The following is a 17,631-nucleotide window of genomic DNA, read 5'->3' on the forward strand; positions in this document are numbered from 1 at the left end:
GCAGGAGAATTCTCCCACGCGGTCAGTGACGTGCATTGGACATCAACTTGGCTCATCTGGATGCCGTCACAGCCAGACACTGAGGAGCGCAAGCATGCCTGAGCTTCTCAGTGTCTGCGGCATGGCAAGCTGGATGGCAGCTTTCGGCTGCGATCCAGCCTGTCATGTGAATGTAGCAGAGCTGGAGCAGTCCTGGGAACCATGGAAAGGTAAGGGTGAGGTTGGTTTATTATTTTATTTTTATTGCAGAAGATCGTTGGCTTCAGCTGGAATGGGCGTGATGGTAAGTATGGTTTAATTTAGAACATTAAAGAATTGTGTTTATTTCAATTAAAGGACTTTATTCTGGGTGTTTGTGTTTTTTTTTAACTTTGACTATGGGGTTAGTAATGGGGGTGTCTTATAGACGCCTCTGAAATTACTAACCTGGGCTTGATGTCAGCTGGCATTATAAGCTGACATCAACCCCAGCCCTATTACCCCACTGCCACCGCTACAGGGCAGTGGGAAGAGCGAGGCTAAGTGCCAGATTTGGCACATCCTATGGATGCGCCATTTCTGGGGCGGCTGACGGCTGGTTTTTCTAGCCTGGGAGGGGGCCAATATTCATGGCACCCTTCCTGAGCTATTAATATCAGCCCCCAGCTGTCGGCCTAGCCTTTGCTAGCTATTAAAATAGGGGGGACACCACGTCATTTTTTAGGGGGGGTCCCCCATTTTAATAGCTAGTAAAGGCTAGGTATTCAGCTGGGGGCTGATATTAGTAGCCTGGGAAGCTCCATGGGTATTACCCCCTTCCCAGGCTTCAAACATCTGCCCCAGCCGTCTGCTTAACCTCCGCTAGAGACTAAAATTACGGGGAACCCCACGCCAATTTTTTTTTTAATAAATCCTTTATTTTAACACTAAATGACAAGTACAGTAACCAACACTATCACTGTACTTATTATATATGTGACTGACATGTTTCTATCTATCTAATCTATGTGTGATGCTCTATTCTTTCCGTTCTAAATTATCGGGTACCGTTGTATTCCACTGATGAATTGCCGGCTGGCTTTTTTAAAGAGAAGGGTGCATGAAAATCGGAGGGCACTAGTGTGTTCCAAGTGCCCTGCTATGTTTTTCATGCACCCTTCTATATACCCTGCCTGCCTGTCTGTCTATATATTCTGCCTGCCTGATGTTTAATTGAGCACCGTTCCCATCGATTTGGGCAATTTTTGACCTTCTGCAGACCGACAGGGGGGACCACCAGAAAAATGCTCGAGTTTCCCATAGACTTACATTGGGCTCGTTGCTCGGGTCGAGCACCCGAGTATTTCAATGTGCTCGACCCGAGCTTCGAGCACCCGAGCATTTTAGTGCTCGCTCATCACTAGTTAGGACTTAAAAAAAAAATATTTATAAAGGGCATTATAGGTATCGGACCCTACCTAGCATTATCTATTCTAAAGAGCTGGACAACAAACAGGATGACTAAACCCATGACTAATGAGTAAAAAAAAAGGCAAAACCTTTGCTATGTTACATAATTATATCATATACTTCAGTATTTCACAAAGGTGAAACTAATTTTAGGTATAGTGAGCCTTTAAAGTCAATCTGTCAGCAGGATTTCACCCCCCAGACTACTTACATGTACCAATTTCAAAGACAAATCCAGCAATTCCTTTCCATGGCCAGTCCGCTCCTCTGTTACTGAGAAATCACCGTTTGAATTGAAATGCAAATCAGGCTCTAGATATGAAGACTGTCACTCCAGTTCTATTCCCCGCCCTCCTCCTGCTTGTGACTACTATTTACTAAATAAGTCACACAGTATAAAGGCTGTCAGTCAAGCAGGAAGAGTCTGCACTGGACGGAGAACAGAGCTGGAGTGACAGAAGCTTCAGATCTACAAATAGCTCTTCAGCCTCATTTGCATAATAATTCAAATGCTGATTTCACAGTAATGGAGGAAAAGACTAGTCTTTGAAAGTGCTAGATACACACATAAATAGTTTTTGTCTGCTGACAGATTCCCTTTTAAGAAGTCCTCTGTAGAAAACAAGTTGTCCCCTATCCAGAGGTGATAAGTTGTTGCTGGTGGGGTACATCCACTGGGACACGCAGCAATAGGAAGAACGGGGCACGGTTATTCCCATTAGAATGAAGCGGCTTGACCTGTGCTCCATTAATTCCCTATGAGGCTTGTGAGTGCTGCGCTCGCTTTTTCCTGCAGTGCTATAGAGGATGAATACCTGACCTAAGTTCCATTCTAAATCCGGATAAAAGTTCCTTGTTCTGCTTATTGGTGGTGAATCCAGCCGTCAGATGCCCACCAATCAATATGTTACCACCTATGCAATGGGTAGGTGATAACTTGTTTTCACCAGCAAGCCCCCTTAATAATGCACTCCTAGGAGCAAACCTCTATTGGGTGTGGTCCAGTAAGCCCAGCTCTGCATCAGAAGTGCCACAGAAGAGGCCGACTTGGTTAATGAAATGATCAGACAGCTTTTGTTCATGCTCTTGTTACTTGTCATCATAGGAAAAGCAAAGGACCAGAAGTGTAGTCATGAAATGAGAACATCAATGCTGAATCATACCAAGAAGTGGGTTAGTGGCTGCAGCATTATATCAGGGTCATCAGCATTGTGCACAACCATCTAAGCCACAATGACGAGGCTGGAATAGTCCATGCCTGATTATTATCTCTTTACATTTACTACCCCGAAGAGCATACCTTATTTTTCTATTTTGCTTTGTACACAATACCTTGGACATAGTGCTGCCGTGGCTTCAGTCACCTCTCAGTACATAGTGAGTGGCGGCTGTAAGCACGCCTTGGCACATTGACTGACATCCATCTCTACACTGGCAGATTCAGCTGTCATTCAATGTGCCAGGGCGCGCAAACAGCCGCCCACTGTATACCGAGAGATGACTGATGCCGCGTGGGCAGGCCACGATGACTGAAAGCTGGAGGAATAAAGATAATTTCCACCCAGTAGCCGGGCTTTCAGTATTTGGGGACATGACAGGTTCCCTTTAAATGTTAGGCCTTGTTCACATGACAATTTTTAACCTATGATGGAGCAGAAAAGAATTTCAGAGCTGGGCTATGAAAATTGCCAAACAATACAATTATACACTTGAGTTTTCTGGGGTTGGACAGGCAGAACCAAAAACTAAAGATGTCAGTTATTGCTCCCAAATTGGAATATTCAGCAAGAACTACAGCGAGAGACAGGAATCCATCAATAACAAAAAGGGCCACAGAAGTGTTTACAAGAGACTGGATGAAGGACGCGGAGGCAAGAGTTTCATGTTATTCGGAGTCCTTAAGATTGGGACCCCACACCCTATTTGTAAATGTCTTCATAGCCCTTTAAATTAGATAATTTTCACCTATCACCAGATTTCACAATACAAACTGCATATATTATTAAAATGATCTTTTAGACCTGATGAGAGCTGATAAAGGGGCCTAGAATCCGTGAAACACGTGTATGTTGCACTACATCAAGTAAAGAAGATTCTGCTTCAATACCATTATGGATTCCATTCGTCACTTTTGCCACTATCCGTCTAAAGCAGGGGTGGGCAATTAATTTTCTCAAGGGGCCACATGAGAACCTGGCACTGCTGTGGAGGGCCGAACCAATCGGCGGAACTTAAAGAGGTGGTCCAAAACTAAGGGTGAATTTCATCTTAAACGCTATTTAATGTAATAATTTAATCTCTTTTTCTACTTTTCTACTATACTTCAATTAAGAGATTCCCTAACGTTCCCTCTCTATTCTGACTTCCTATCGTTTTTTTTTTGTTTGTTTTTTTTTAACTTCCAATGTCGTTTTGTTTGAGATTCACCAGTGCATGCTGGGATACGCAATTGAGATGTCACTGCTGCAGCCTCTACTCCCTCCCTGAAACTAAGCGTCATTGGTGAAGTTCATTTCACGGGCTGGGCTAATCCCTGCTCTACGGTTGTAAATTCTGATGCATGCTCAGTATGAGCTCCCTGCTCTATATTACTTTGAATGCACAGTGGCAGTGCACTCCCTCGCCTGCTCCAAAAAGCAGTGATGAGCCAGCAAGAGAGCACGCTGTCAGTGCAAATTATAAGGAGACAAGGGGGCAAGCAGGGAGAGCAGGGACTTGCCAGGCCCCTGGAACAGATGTCACTGATGATGCTTCGGTTCAAGATAGGGAAAGCAGCCTCTGCCCACTCTGCCCACTGATGACATCCTGTGTGAGTATCCCTGCATGCACTGACATTCTCGGGCGAAACGTCATTGGAGTGAAACAAACAAAGAACAAGCAGACAGGAAGTTGGAGAGGGAACGGAAGGGAATTTTTATTTTAAATATATTAGATATGGAATGAGGTTTAATTAAATAGATATTTAGTACGAAATTCACCTTTTGGATTCGGACCACCCCTCTAATTTTGCGCATTAATTTTATTGCTCTATAAAAAGCAGTTGTTTATATGGTTTTGATTAACTGTCACTGATAAGGTTAAGTTTACATGAGCGTATAAAAAATGATTTGATTGTCATCCAGAAAAACGGTTGATTTATATAGCATAAATTTTTCCTATGTTAGTAATGGAAATGTATGCGCAAACAACAGATGGTATATGGATGATTCATGTGGGATCCAATTTTTTTTGCGCACACCCATAGACTTGATGGCTGACTGTAAGATACAAGCAATTGTTATCATCCACCTTTCGTGTCTTCCCTATTTCCTTATAGATTGTAAGCTTGCGAGCAAGGCCCTCTCTCCTCCTGGTATCTGCTGATTTATGTGATTATTTTTATTCCGTAATGTCTTTTATCGTCTGTACAAGTTCCCTCTAAAATGTAAAGTGCTGCGGAACATGTTGGCGCTATAGAAATAAAAAAATATTATTATTATTATGGGTATATGGGCAAGGTGCTTTCTCAGAAACAAAGAAAAAAAAAAGAATCTAACATTTTTAAAAATCTGATGTGAATTAAATAAATCATAGACAAAAGCAGAAAAGAAGATCTATAATTAATGTCCAAATTGACAGCTCACTAAATACACTTACAAAGTCATCAGTGGCATCTTTCACGGCAGTGATGGTCAATACAAGAACTAAAGGCACGATGGTGGTAAACCATGACAAGGAAGAGATTTCAGGGATCAGCTGCAAGAAGAAACACATTATCATACTAGTAGAAGAGCCAAAATGATTTTCCTACAGCATGAACATACATTATCAATATCATATAAACCACTTAGAACCACTGAACTCATAACACTGGAGTGAATACTGTTTTGCGAATGGAATTATGGAATTTGGTCCGCACTTACTTATATCGAGGGCTGCCAGATCTGTGAACAGGAATACACATAGTAATATTCTTGACGTGCTCCTACTCTCATCATCTCATCTGCCTACTTGGACCTTGATCTACATAGGTTTCGTATGATATGGGCCTGCAGATGCTTACATGAATACATCTTTTGGGCTTCACTATGGTGATACTTTATCCCTGCACTCGGACAGTGGTATTGCAATACTTAACAACTTCACTGTTTTTTGCACGGTATGGTAGATTTTGTGGGTTGTGTACTGCAGCAGGGACACAGGTTATTCTCTTTAGGGTCCGCTGCTTGTATACTGTGTATGCTTTTTACTTTGTGTTTTTTTTATGCATTAGAATATAATGTATCAATTAAAACTTACGATTTATACATGAATATGCATGAGCTCTCATTATGCATATTTTTTTTCTAATTTGTCGTATGGTCTACACATCTGTGGCACTCCAAATCAAATTGTGTGGTTGGTGGTGCCAACTTTTTTTTTTATTATGCTGTCAGTCGGGGTCAAAATAGTTCTGATAGCCTCACCTGTAAATCAAGCTTAAGGATCTGCTAAACCTAAACTGCATATTACCATACAATGCAGGGAAGAATACTCTAAAAATCACAAGGAGTCAAAAAAGGAGATTGGCTTCACGTACCTGTAATATGAGGAGGAAAAGAAAATATGCATTGGCAACCCGCTGGAACTGCTCAAATAAATTGATAGGCAAGAACGAGATGATATTGTACTTGGAAGTCTTGATGCCATTGTTCTGGAAACACATGAAAAAGCTGGTTAGATCATGAGAGAATCTGGTTTCTTGCTTTTACACATTTGTCTCTTTTATATAACAGCTTTCATCTCCAATTTATAATTTCCAAATATTTCATCTGCACAAAATGCAATATTATAAAGATAACCGTATTAATCACTCTTTCTTCAACAAAGCAGGGACACATTAGATTTATCAGATACTATTAAAGGGGTTTTCCATATTCGGAATATCAGCAGTCTATGCTTAGGATAAGCCACTAATCTCCAACCAGTGGGGGTCCGATTCTCAGGACCTTCATCAATAAGCCATTTGATGAAGCAGCAGCGCTTGTTGGAAGTGACTGCTGCAGCCTCCTCTGCACACTGTCTACACAGCAGCGACTCTGCCGGCATTGCAGACCTGTCTTAGTCACCTAAATAGCAATCTGAGTGACGCAGCCCCTTCATCATCAGGGGCTCCAAATGTCAACCCCCCACCTACCCAACTACTCTGGTATTGACATAGCTAAAATATCCAATCTATTATCGATATGATGATATGGAAAACCCTTTTAAATTCTGCTCCATGAAAAATTAAACTGAACATAGTGCAAGTTAATGGAACATGAAATGACTTGTAGGAATCAATAGATGACTGCCTCGTAGATAGTCTCAAAAGTCTGTGGGCGCAATAATTTATCAAGCTGAGAATAAAAATGTGATTGATGTCACCAGAGCTTATCATCTTAAGCAAGATCGCTACCAATTTAATGCTCCTGTGACAGCCAGAACCGCATGATGTGTTCCAATGATTTCTGTTCTATTTCTGCAGCAAAACTCATAACCAAGACGTCAGGTTGTTTTGTCAAGTACTGAGTCTACTGCTGTATCGCATTCCATATTGCAGGCTAAAAGGCACAGTCAAGTGACCGCTAGTGATGAGAGAACGTGCTCGTTTAACTCTTTAACCGAGAATGCTTGGGTGCTTCCCGAGTATCTTCGGCATGCTCATATATTATGTTCAGTCCCTCTGCATGATTTATGCCTGTTAGACAGCCTCAACACATGCAGGGATTCCCTGTTTGTGAGAGAATCCTCATATGTGTTGAGGCTGTCTTAAAAACATAAATCATGCAGACGCAGGGACTAGAACACAATATACGAGCACGCCGAAGATTCTTGATAAGCACCTGAGCGTACTCGGTTAAAGGGTTAAACGAGCATGCTCGCTCATCACCCGTGACCGTCAAACTGGACCATTTTTTTTTCTTTTACATGTGACCATCCGCGGCAGTCTGAACCAGTCTTAAGTCAGTTTATGTTCACATGTCTAGAAATATACTTTAAAAGTAACATTTAGACTTTATATAAGCTAAGTAACATAGTAACGTAGGTTGAATAAAGATCTAGGTCCATCAAGCCCAACCTTTCTTCCCCAATTGTACATTTTGTCTAATTTAACTGTAACCCACAATGTTATGTGTATCGAGGAAATCATCCAGACCTTTTTTGAAGTCTGCAGGAAATCACACAATATCCTGTAGGTGGCGCTCATAAACCACAAAAAAATGCCATGAAATGGGTGTAGCACGATGATGCAGTCGGTGATTGTAATTCAATGCAAAGATGTGTATTAAAATGTATAACCTAAAAATGCAAATCTGGAATTTATGGGGGAAAAAAAATGGAAAATGGGCTGAACGAAGAACGATATTTAGATTTTTTTTCCTATAATTTGTGTGTAAATGAACCATCATTATAATTCACAATTAATAGTAATATTACAATAAATTATTAAAATAATAATTTTTTTATTACAGTGAAACTAATACTAATTATTTTACCACCAAGATCACATTACTGTCTGGTATATATAAACTCCTAAACTAAAAGGTAAGCGATCAGATGCTGTTTTTTCACTGTATTTAAAAATGCAACGTCATCGCAGGAAAAATGCACAGTGTGAACCCAGCTAATACTAGAGCTACCCGGCAATGTGTGCAGGACATGAAGGTCGCATTGATGCATTGCATCTACTGACAGAGTTGTGATCCATCACCTACTGCTATAGATGCAAAAGATCCAAACTTGTATTTGGTCACGGGTTGCACACAATTGTGCCCCCATAGATGTGGTTTCTGATGTGAATTTCCAAAATTGCAGCAAAAAAGTGGCAGTTTTGCCTCAATGTTGGAAAATGATGGCAAAAAAAGGCGATTTTTACATGTGATCTGTGTTTGAGGCCTGCATTATGCGTTATCGACTGCGCTCTCTATCATTCCTGGTGCAGAGTTATTATTATTTATTATTATAGTGCCATTTATTCCATGACGCTTTACATTTCCAGCCTTTTGGGCACATTTACATGAGACTTTATAATGAGAATTGTCAGTTTGTGATGCAATTTTTGCCAGATTGGTTTTTACAAGTAAACCGCTTTGAAAGGAATCGGCAAGTCTACTGCTCTCTTTATTTTTCTATACATTTAGGTGATTCTCTTATGTCTATGGAATTACATGCACTTTAATGAATGCATCATTTATGCAAGGAATGAAAGGCCTGCACTCCTCGCCGTCTGATGCTCCATGCATCCAGCAGCAATAATGCATTATTTCGTCCCGTTCAGATGGTACTGTACACCCTTATACCCAGGCTGCCCAGGTTTCTTTTTCATCACCGGACATAATATGTAAAGTTGCATGATGCTAGGATCACAGCTCAGGTAGCACAGGTGGGACATACTCCTGCACCTGCATTGGGTTAGATATATGGCTTCGGCAAACCCTTTGAAAATGGAGCATCCCTGACAAATAAGTACTGGGGGTGACAGGTACACTCTATCATCTAAGACAAGGAATAGACTTCTGCTTGAATTTTTAAAAAGCAAAATTCCCGTATAAATAGATATATAGTAAGCAGTCATAGCAATTATGGTTAGACACCTCAGTGCCATCTTGTTACACTGATGTAAAGAGCTGGCTAATTATGAGACTCGTGTAGTTACCCTGAGACCAATCACATGTCATGGCATATTACAAGGTTATGGAAAATTAGCCGCTCCTTAGAAGACTCGCTGTGCGCTCAGTAAACCCAAGAGGGGAGCGGCAGCTGCACAACAATCTGTGGATCATGCCGAGGAAAACACTACTCCTTTTATTTAGAATGATGTGCAGTCTGTATACTCTTACTAATTTGTTCCATTAGCTGAAAAATCAGATTAGATTGCAAAAAGAGAAAGTAAAAGAAAAATGTAGCATTGTTGGGTATGTGGATTCAAAGCTTTTTTGCTGCGGCCTAAGTAGACTAGAAACTCAGAGGAATAGATATAAATTACCATAGGTAGGAACAGCTGCATCTAGAGGCAAATCTCATAGCAAAGATCATAATGGACTCACAGTATCACGGTGCTGACAGAAGAACATTCATGACCTTTCCATGATCTATGGGCCAATTCCCTATTCTTTTCTTGCAATTCCTTCTTACAGGGAAGTCATGGCAAGGGTTAGGAGCCAATTAGGACTATGCTCGCTCTCTTTCCAAAGAAATTGTAGCCAGGGGCGGACATATCATTGGTGCAACTTGTGCATCCGCATAGGGGCCCAAGAGGTAAGGGGTCACTACCACTTCAAAAGCTGGTGGGATTGTGCATTATGAGGAGCCCTTTGGACTGCAAAGGGCCCTTATACTGCTTTTGCACAGGGACCCTTCTTCTATCTATGTCCGCCACTGCCGATAGTTGTTGGAAAGTTAGACTCTAAACATCCTTGGGTAGATGCTTGGTGACTGGAATGTGGTGTCATCAGATGTACTTTTGATTAGGTGGAGTTCCAGTCACCCGAATGCTGCAGCCAATCACAGACCTCAAAGGCCAGGTCACCAAAGAATAAAATATAATGGCTTTCTCTCCAGTGTATCCAGCACACGTTTTTTCAGTTGTGTGAGATGGGTCCAACAAGGTTAGATTATGTCAGACTTTATTATTTTGTAGACATTCCTGTTGCGGGCACATTTTGCTTGGAGGCCAAACAACCACTGTCAAGAGTTTTTGCTATGTTATCTGAGAGCACCATGATGTAAGGCGCAGAGACCAATTAAAGCTACTGTGGGGAAAATAAGTATTTGATACACTGCTGATTTTGAAGTTTTCCCACCTACAAAGAATGGAGTGGTCTGTAATTATTATCGTAGGTACACTTCACCTGTGAGAGGCAGAATCTAAAAATCATATTGTATTATTTCTAAATAATTAAATTGCATTTTATTGCATGAAATAAGTATTTGATCACCTACCAACCAGCAAGAATTCTGGCTCTCACAGACCTGTTAATTTTTCTTTAAGAAGCCCTCCTACTCTGCACTCATTACCTGTATTAATTGTACCTGCTTGAACTCGTTACCTGTATAAAAAGACACCTGTCCACACAATCGATCACACTGCAACCTCTCCACCATGGCCAAGACCAAAGAGCTATCTAAGGACACCAGGGACAAAGTTGTAGACCTGCACAAAGTTGGGATGGCCTACAGGACAACAGGCAATAAGCTTGTTGAGAAGGCAACAACTGTCTGTTGGTGCAATTATTGGAAAATGGAAGAAACACAAGATGACTGTCAATCTTCCTCGGTCTGGGGTTCCATGCGATATCTCACCTCGTGGGGTAAGGATTAGTGTTGAGCGAGTATGTTCTATTAACCCTTTCGCCGAGTATGCTCGGGCCGAGCTCCGAGTATTTATAGCTGTGTGGTGATAAGGTTAAATCGCTCCCGTGTGCATGATTTGCGACTGTTTGACAGTTTTACTACATGTGAGGAATGTCTATTTCTTACACATTCCTCACATGGAATAAAGCGGTCAAACAGTTGCAAATCATGCACACGGGAGCGATTCAACCATATCACCGAGCAGCTATAAATACTCGGAGCTCGGCCCGAGCATACTCGGACAGAACATACTCGCTCAACACTAGTAAGGATGATTCTGAAAAAGGTCAGGAATCAGCCCAGAAGCACACAGGAGGACCTGGTCAATGACCTCAAGAGAGCTGGGACCACAGTCTAAATCATTGCCATTTGTAACACACTTCGCCGTCATGCATTAAAATCCTCCTGCTCACGCCAGCACACGTCCAGGCCCGTTAGAAGTATGCCAATGACCATCTGGATGATCCAGAGGAGGCATGGGAGAAGGTCATGTGGTCAGATGAGACCAAAATAGAACTTTTTGGTATCAACTCCACTTGCCGTGTTTGGAGGAAGAAGAAGGATAAGTACAATCACAAAAACACCGCTCCAAACGTGAAGCATGGTGGGCGAAACATCATACTTTGGGGGTGCTTATCTGCAAAGGGGACAGGACGACTGCATTGTATTGAAGGGAGGATGGATGGGGTCATGATGTTTTGCAAGATTATGGCCAACAACCTCCTTCCCTCTGTAAGATCATTGAAGATGGGTCGTGGCTGGGTCTTCCAGCGTGACAATGACCCAAAACACACAGCAAGGCCAACTAAGGAATGGCTTCGTAAAAAGAATTTCAAGGTCCTAGAGTGGCCTAGTCAGACTCCAGACCTGAACTCAATAGAAAATCTTTGGAGGGAGCTGAAACTCAACGTTGCCTAGCGACAGCCCCGAAACCTGAAAGATCTGGAGAAGATCTGTATGGAGGAGTGGGCCAAAATCCCTGCTGCAGTGTGTGCAAACTTGGTCAAGAACTGCAGGAAACGTCTGACTTCGGTAATTACAAACAAAAGTTTCTGTACCAAATATAAAGTTCTGTTTTTCTATTGTATCAAATACTTATTTTGTGAAATAAAATGCAAATTAATTATGTAAAAATCATACCATGTGATTTTCTGGATTTTTTTTTTTTTTTTTAAGATTCTGCCTCTCACAGTTGACGTGTACTTACGATAAAAATTACAGACCTTCAGTGCTGGTCACCATTATTGGCCTTCCTTCATTTTTCTCATAGACTGTAAAATATCTTCAGAAATAAATGGAAATGTGCCAAAGTTATATGGAAAACCCCTTTAACATTCCACAAATTGACCATATAGTTCATGCCAGTTTTGTGCTCAGCTTTTTTAAAAACTTGACTACTCCCTGAACATCATCATTTTTAATATTAATTATTAGCTCACACAGCAAGGTGCAAACTCAAGTAACAGTAATAACCTACAAAAGCAGCAACCCCTGGAATTTACTCCAAATACTACACCACATTATCAATGCCAAGGAGCTGCTACAGTAATCTCATTTGTACATGCATAACATGAAAGATCAGATATAAAGATTAGCTTTTTTTTTTTTTTTTTTCAATCTAACTTTTTTTTAGTTTTTTATTTTGTACCTCTATGGAACTTCAACTTTTATTTCTCTGATCACTGGTCTCAAGTATTGCAATGCATGAGACCTGTCAGCTTTACAAGGGCAGATCACCAGCTTCTGCCTGGGTCTAACACGCCACCATAGCTGGCAGATCGAGAGGACAACCGTCTGCTCCCCTGTGATCACATCACAGTGATGCCAGAGGGGTGAGAGAAGGAGCCCTCTCCCTCTCACAAACTTCTAAATGCCATGATCACTATTCATTGCAGCATCGAGAAGATAACACAGGGTTAACATCAGGACCTGAGCCAATCAGGCCCCGATGAGGTCGCCGATGAAGAGCTAGCGTTCTGCACTGGAATCCCGATGCTTGGAGGTGTGTGGGGGTCCCGATCGCTGCAAGACCGCAGACCATAAGGAAACGTCGGCGCTGCTGAAGCACGTTTTAATGAGGTCTTGTTGTACATCATACTTTTTTCCTATCCTTTATGTCTGCCTTAGGGCTCATACTCATCTACGTATACATCGGACGAGTGCAATCTGATAAAAAAAAAATAAAAAAAATCGCATTGTACTCTGATTAATGTTAGTTAATAATTCTATGCTCATCTGTGATTTTTTTTCTCAGCTGGAATCTGGATGAGAAAAAAATAAATAAAAAAATCGCAGAATGCTGCGAGTGGCCGCGTATATCGGACGATACTTGCCAGTGCAAGTCGATGGGTGCTAAAAAGAAAAACAGACGGCATACGGACCATCATTATGCCGTCCGATTTTAACAGATACATTACCATTCTGTAGCATAGAACACTGTAAATGGTCCTGTAAATGATTGTACAATAATACTTGAAGAGAAAGAAAAATGCATTACATACGCATTTCATATGGATACTATGTGAGAAAAATCACAATGTACTCGCATGACACTCGTCCTACTTTTCTGGATCAACATGGGAGCGATGTAAACGCAGATGAGTGCGAGCCCTTAAGTGAACATACTCTAATATTCCAGTATCACTGGAGATAATAACTTGTCATATTAGGCTTAAAGGGGTTGTCCACTACTCGGATAACCCCTTTACAACTCGGGACAGCCTTTCTGAATCCCTGTTTCCCCCAGTAAAATAATAACACCTATACTCACCTCACTAGCGGTGTTGGCACTGGCTCTCCAGGGGCTTTGTCACACGATCCTTCTGGCCGATCAGCGCTGGCTATACTCTCCACTGCTATGGATGTAACTGACAATTGGAGGGTGTGAAAGAGCAGCCACAGCTCTCACTTCCTCTGGATGTCTTGATTTGTCCAAAGGGGAGAGTGAAACCAGCACTGACTGACTGCAGGGCTCACTTGACAAAACAATGTTACACAAGCCCTGGGAGAGCCAGTGCTGACGCCACACAGGAGGGGGGTATAAGTGTTATTATTTTACTTGGGGAGGAACATAGTGAATTAGAAGGGTTTGTCCGAGTAGTGGACAACTCCTTTAAAATGGTTGTTACATCTTTATTTAGGAGCACACCACTTCACAGGCTCCCAGTTTCCTCCTTGCTGGGAAAAACTGTAATCGTGATGATTGACAATTTGGACCAGAGGCAGAGCTGTGGCTCTGGCCCAAAATGTGCACAGGGACTCTGAGGCTGGCCACATCCAATTATCAGATCAGCTTCAGATCAGTACTTGCAAACTCAATAGGAAAAAGCTTGCAAGTGCTGTGCTCCTTGCCTAGGACACTGACTACCTATGACAGACAGTAGTCGTGGCCGGTAACCTGCAAAACAGTAAACTAATGAATTAAAACTCCCTCTATTTTTGACTACAGAGAGATTTTTACTAAGAGGTAAATTGCAAAGTTGCTTGTTATTACAAACACTTTGAAATTTTAACCATTTAAAAAAAATGAGAACAACCCCTTTAAGTAGAAGTACATTCCCCATCATTGACAATGAATAAGGCTGCAGTCAAAATAAGATTTCATGCCAAAGATATATTTGAGTCTTAAAACTGGTCCTGAAAACAAGGCAGCCACATTTACCAAGACCAGGACACAATACTAATGCAGTAACTACAGGAAACTAAACTAAATCTGGTCTAAACCTGAAAGACCCTTGATTTTACAAAATTGGATCCAACACGCTTTGTAAACCAAACATATTGCAATGTGTGAATTTAGCTTTTGGATAAGTTTAAGCATTTTGGTTCACATTGCAAACTGCAATTTTTGCAATTTGGAAACAGCAGCGGCCGAAAGCTACATATGTGTGAACATCCACACATGGCATTTTTATTGCACAGTTTTAACAGTTTGCTCTGTTGCTACATTTTGTCTTTGGATTTCAGCTAATGAGGTCAGGTCAGCATCACAAACAATTGTTTTTTTAACTTAAAAAAAAGTTCCCACAAAAGCTTTTCAACGAAATATGCAACATCAAACACATGTGGTAAGGCGCGGCATGGCCTTGGTTTCAAAACATTAGTAGTGGTTAGAGAAATCTAAAATAAGGAACAATCCAATATGAAGATCAGTCACCAGATTTCACATTATATACAGTCATATGAAAAAGTTAGGGCACCCCTATTAATCTTAAGCTTAATGTTTTATAAAAATTGGTGTTTTTGCAACAGCTATTTCAGTTTGATATATATGTAATAACTGTTGGACACAGTAATGTTTCTGCCTTGAAATGAGGTTTATTGTACTAACAGAAAATGTGCAATCTGCATTCAAACAAAATTTGACAGGTGCATAAGTATGGGCACCCTTATCATTTTCTTGTTTTAAATACTCCTACCTACTTTTTACTGACTTACTAAAGCACTTTTTTGGTTTTGTAACCTCATTGAGCTTTGAACTTCAGAGCCAGGTGTATGCAATCATGAGAAAAGCTACTTAAAGTGGCCACTTGCAAATTGTTCTCCTGTTTGAATCTCCTCTGAAGAGTGGCATCATGGGCTCCTCAAAACAACTGTCAAATGATCTGAAAACAAAGATTATTCAACATAGTTGTTCAGGGGAAGGATACAAAAAGCTGTCTCAGAGATTTAACCTGTCAGTTTCCACTGTGAGGAACATAGTAAGGAAATGGAAGAACACAGGGACAGTTCTTGTTAAGGCCAGAAGTGGCAGGCCAAGAAAAACATCAGAAAGGCAGAGAAGAAGAATGGTGAGATCAGTCAAGGACAATCCTCAGACCACCTCCAGAGAGCAGCAGCATCAACTTGCTGCAGATGGTGTTACTGTGCATCGGTCAACTATACAACGCACTTTGCACGAGGAGAAGCTGTATAGGAGAGTGATGTGAAAGAAGCCGTTTCTGCAAGCACGCCACAAACAGAGTCGGCTGAGGTATGCAAAAGCACATTTGGAGAAGCCAATTTCTTTTTGGAAGAAGGTCCTGTGGACTGATGAAACCAAGATTGAGCTGTTTGGTCATACAAAAAGGCGCTATGCATGGCGGTAAAAAAACACAGCATTCCAAGAAAAACACTTGCTACCCACAGTAAAATTTGGTGGAGGTTCCATCATGCTTTGGGGCTGTGTGGCCAATGTCGGCACCGGGAATCTTGTTAAAGTTGAGGGACACATGGATTCCACTCAGTATCAGCAGATTCTTGACAATAATGTTCAAGAATCAGTGATAAAGTTGAAGCTACGCAGGGGATGGATCTTTCAGCAAGACAATGATCCAAAACACCGCTCCAAATCTACTCAGGCATTCATGCAGAGGAACAATTACAATGTTCTGGAATGGACATCCCAGTCCCCAGACCTGAATATCATTGAACATCTGTGGGATCATTTGAAGAGGGCTGTCCATGCTCGGATACCATCAAACTTAACTGAACTGGAATTGTTTTGTAAAGAGGAATGGTCAAAAATACCTTCATCCAGGATCCAGGAACTCATTAAAAGCTACAGGAAGCGACTAGAGGCTGTTATTTTTGCAAAAGGAGGATCTACTAAATATTAATGTCACTTTTCTGGTGAGGTGCCCATACTTATGCACCTGTCAAATTTTGTTTGAATGCAGATTGCACATTTTCTGTTAGTACAATAAACCTCATTTCAAGGCAGAAACATTACTGTGTCCAACAGTTATTACATATATCAAACTGAAATAGCTGTTGCAAAAACACCAATTTTTATAAAACATTAAGCTTAAGATTAATAGGGGTGCCCAAACTTTTTCATATAACTGTAATTGCACACATTATTAAAGAAATCACTTATACTTTGAAAATCCATGTTTCAACGGTTGCATAACCTTGTATGAAAATTTTCATGCCAAATATTGAGGCCTCAGGGGTAATGTTTCTCTGTGGAGAGTGACATGCCAGTGTAAGGGGGCTTATAGGCCATGCAATGCTCCTCTGGGAAATTAAATATGAAAATTGCCTTTTCAGAGAGGAAGAAAACTTGAGCTCTATTGCTACCCTATTAGAAGTAGCAATCCTAAAAGTCAATATTAACCAGCCCTGCTACATGACTTAGGATAAAAGCCTAACCAGAATCTCAATTTGCAGACATGTGTTTCGGGTGTTGTCCCTCGTTTGTGCAAAGCATGAGATCTGATTTGGCTGTATAACAGGCTTGGCCTCTGTGTGGGGTCTATGGGGTAACTCTCTCATTGTGGAGAGTGACATGCCAGAATAAGACTTATAGCCTATGCAATGCTTCTCGGGGAAAAGAAATACGCAAATTGCCTCTTCAAAGAGGAAGAGACCTTGAACTCTATAGCGCCACCTATTGGAAGTAGCAATCCTAAAAGTCAATATTGATCCTTTAAAGAGCCTTGTCTCATGACTTAGGATAAAAGCCAAACCAGAATCTCAATTTGCAGACACGTGTTTCTGGGTGTTGATCCTCCTCAGTGCAAAGCAGGAGATCTAATTTGGCTTTATGAGAGGCCTCTGACTGGGGTCAACGGGGTAATGTCTCTCCTGACAAATATTAAAAAGAGCATTTTAGGAGTCAAACTAAAGTTGGACTTGTACAATGATAATATTGGGCAAGAAGATTAAACATAAAAGTTTATACAGCCGTTGTAAGCTTGGTTCACACACATACAGTGCTCTCTGCTGAGCATGGTGTCAAGTTTTCCATAGGAATTCTTGAAAAACTGTACTTTAGACACTGGCTGGTCAGCCATGTTTTTGTCCATGTCTTGAAAAACACTGTCAAATCGGAGGACAGGGTCCAAAGTGATTCTGTCTGCCTCATTA

At 41.2% G+C, this 17,631-nt stretch overlaps 1 protein-coding gene across 1 annotated transcript in view; it reads right to left on the reverse strand.

Annotated features, from left to right (window-relative positions):
* ATP8B4 (ATPase phospholipid transporting 8B4 (putative)) overlaps positions 1–17,631 on the reverse strand; it is a 336,358-nt gene that overhangs the window by 252,974 nt on the left and 65,753 nt on the right. The window contains 2 exon segments of the mRNA XM_073653088.1: positions 5,065–5,163; positions 5,987–6,100. Of these exon segments, the coding sequence (XP_073509189.1) occupies positions 5,065–5,163; positions 5,987–6,100 (213 nt within the window).

The sequence above is a fragment of the Phyllobates terribilis genome, unplaced genomic scaffold (assembly GCF_046119375.1).
Source record: "Phyllobates terribilis strain yellow unplaced genomic scaffold, ASM4611937v1 Scaffold_11__3_contigs__length_659146591, whole genome shotgun sequence".
Lineage (NCBI taxonomy): Eukaryota > Metazoa > Chordata > Amphibia > Anura > Dendrobatidae > Phyllobates > Phyllobates terribilis.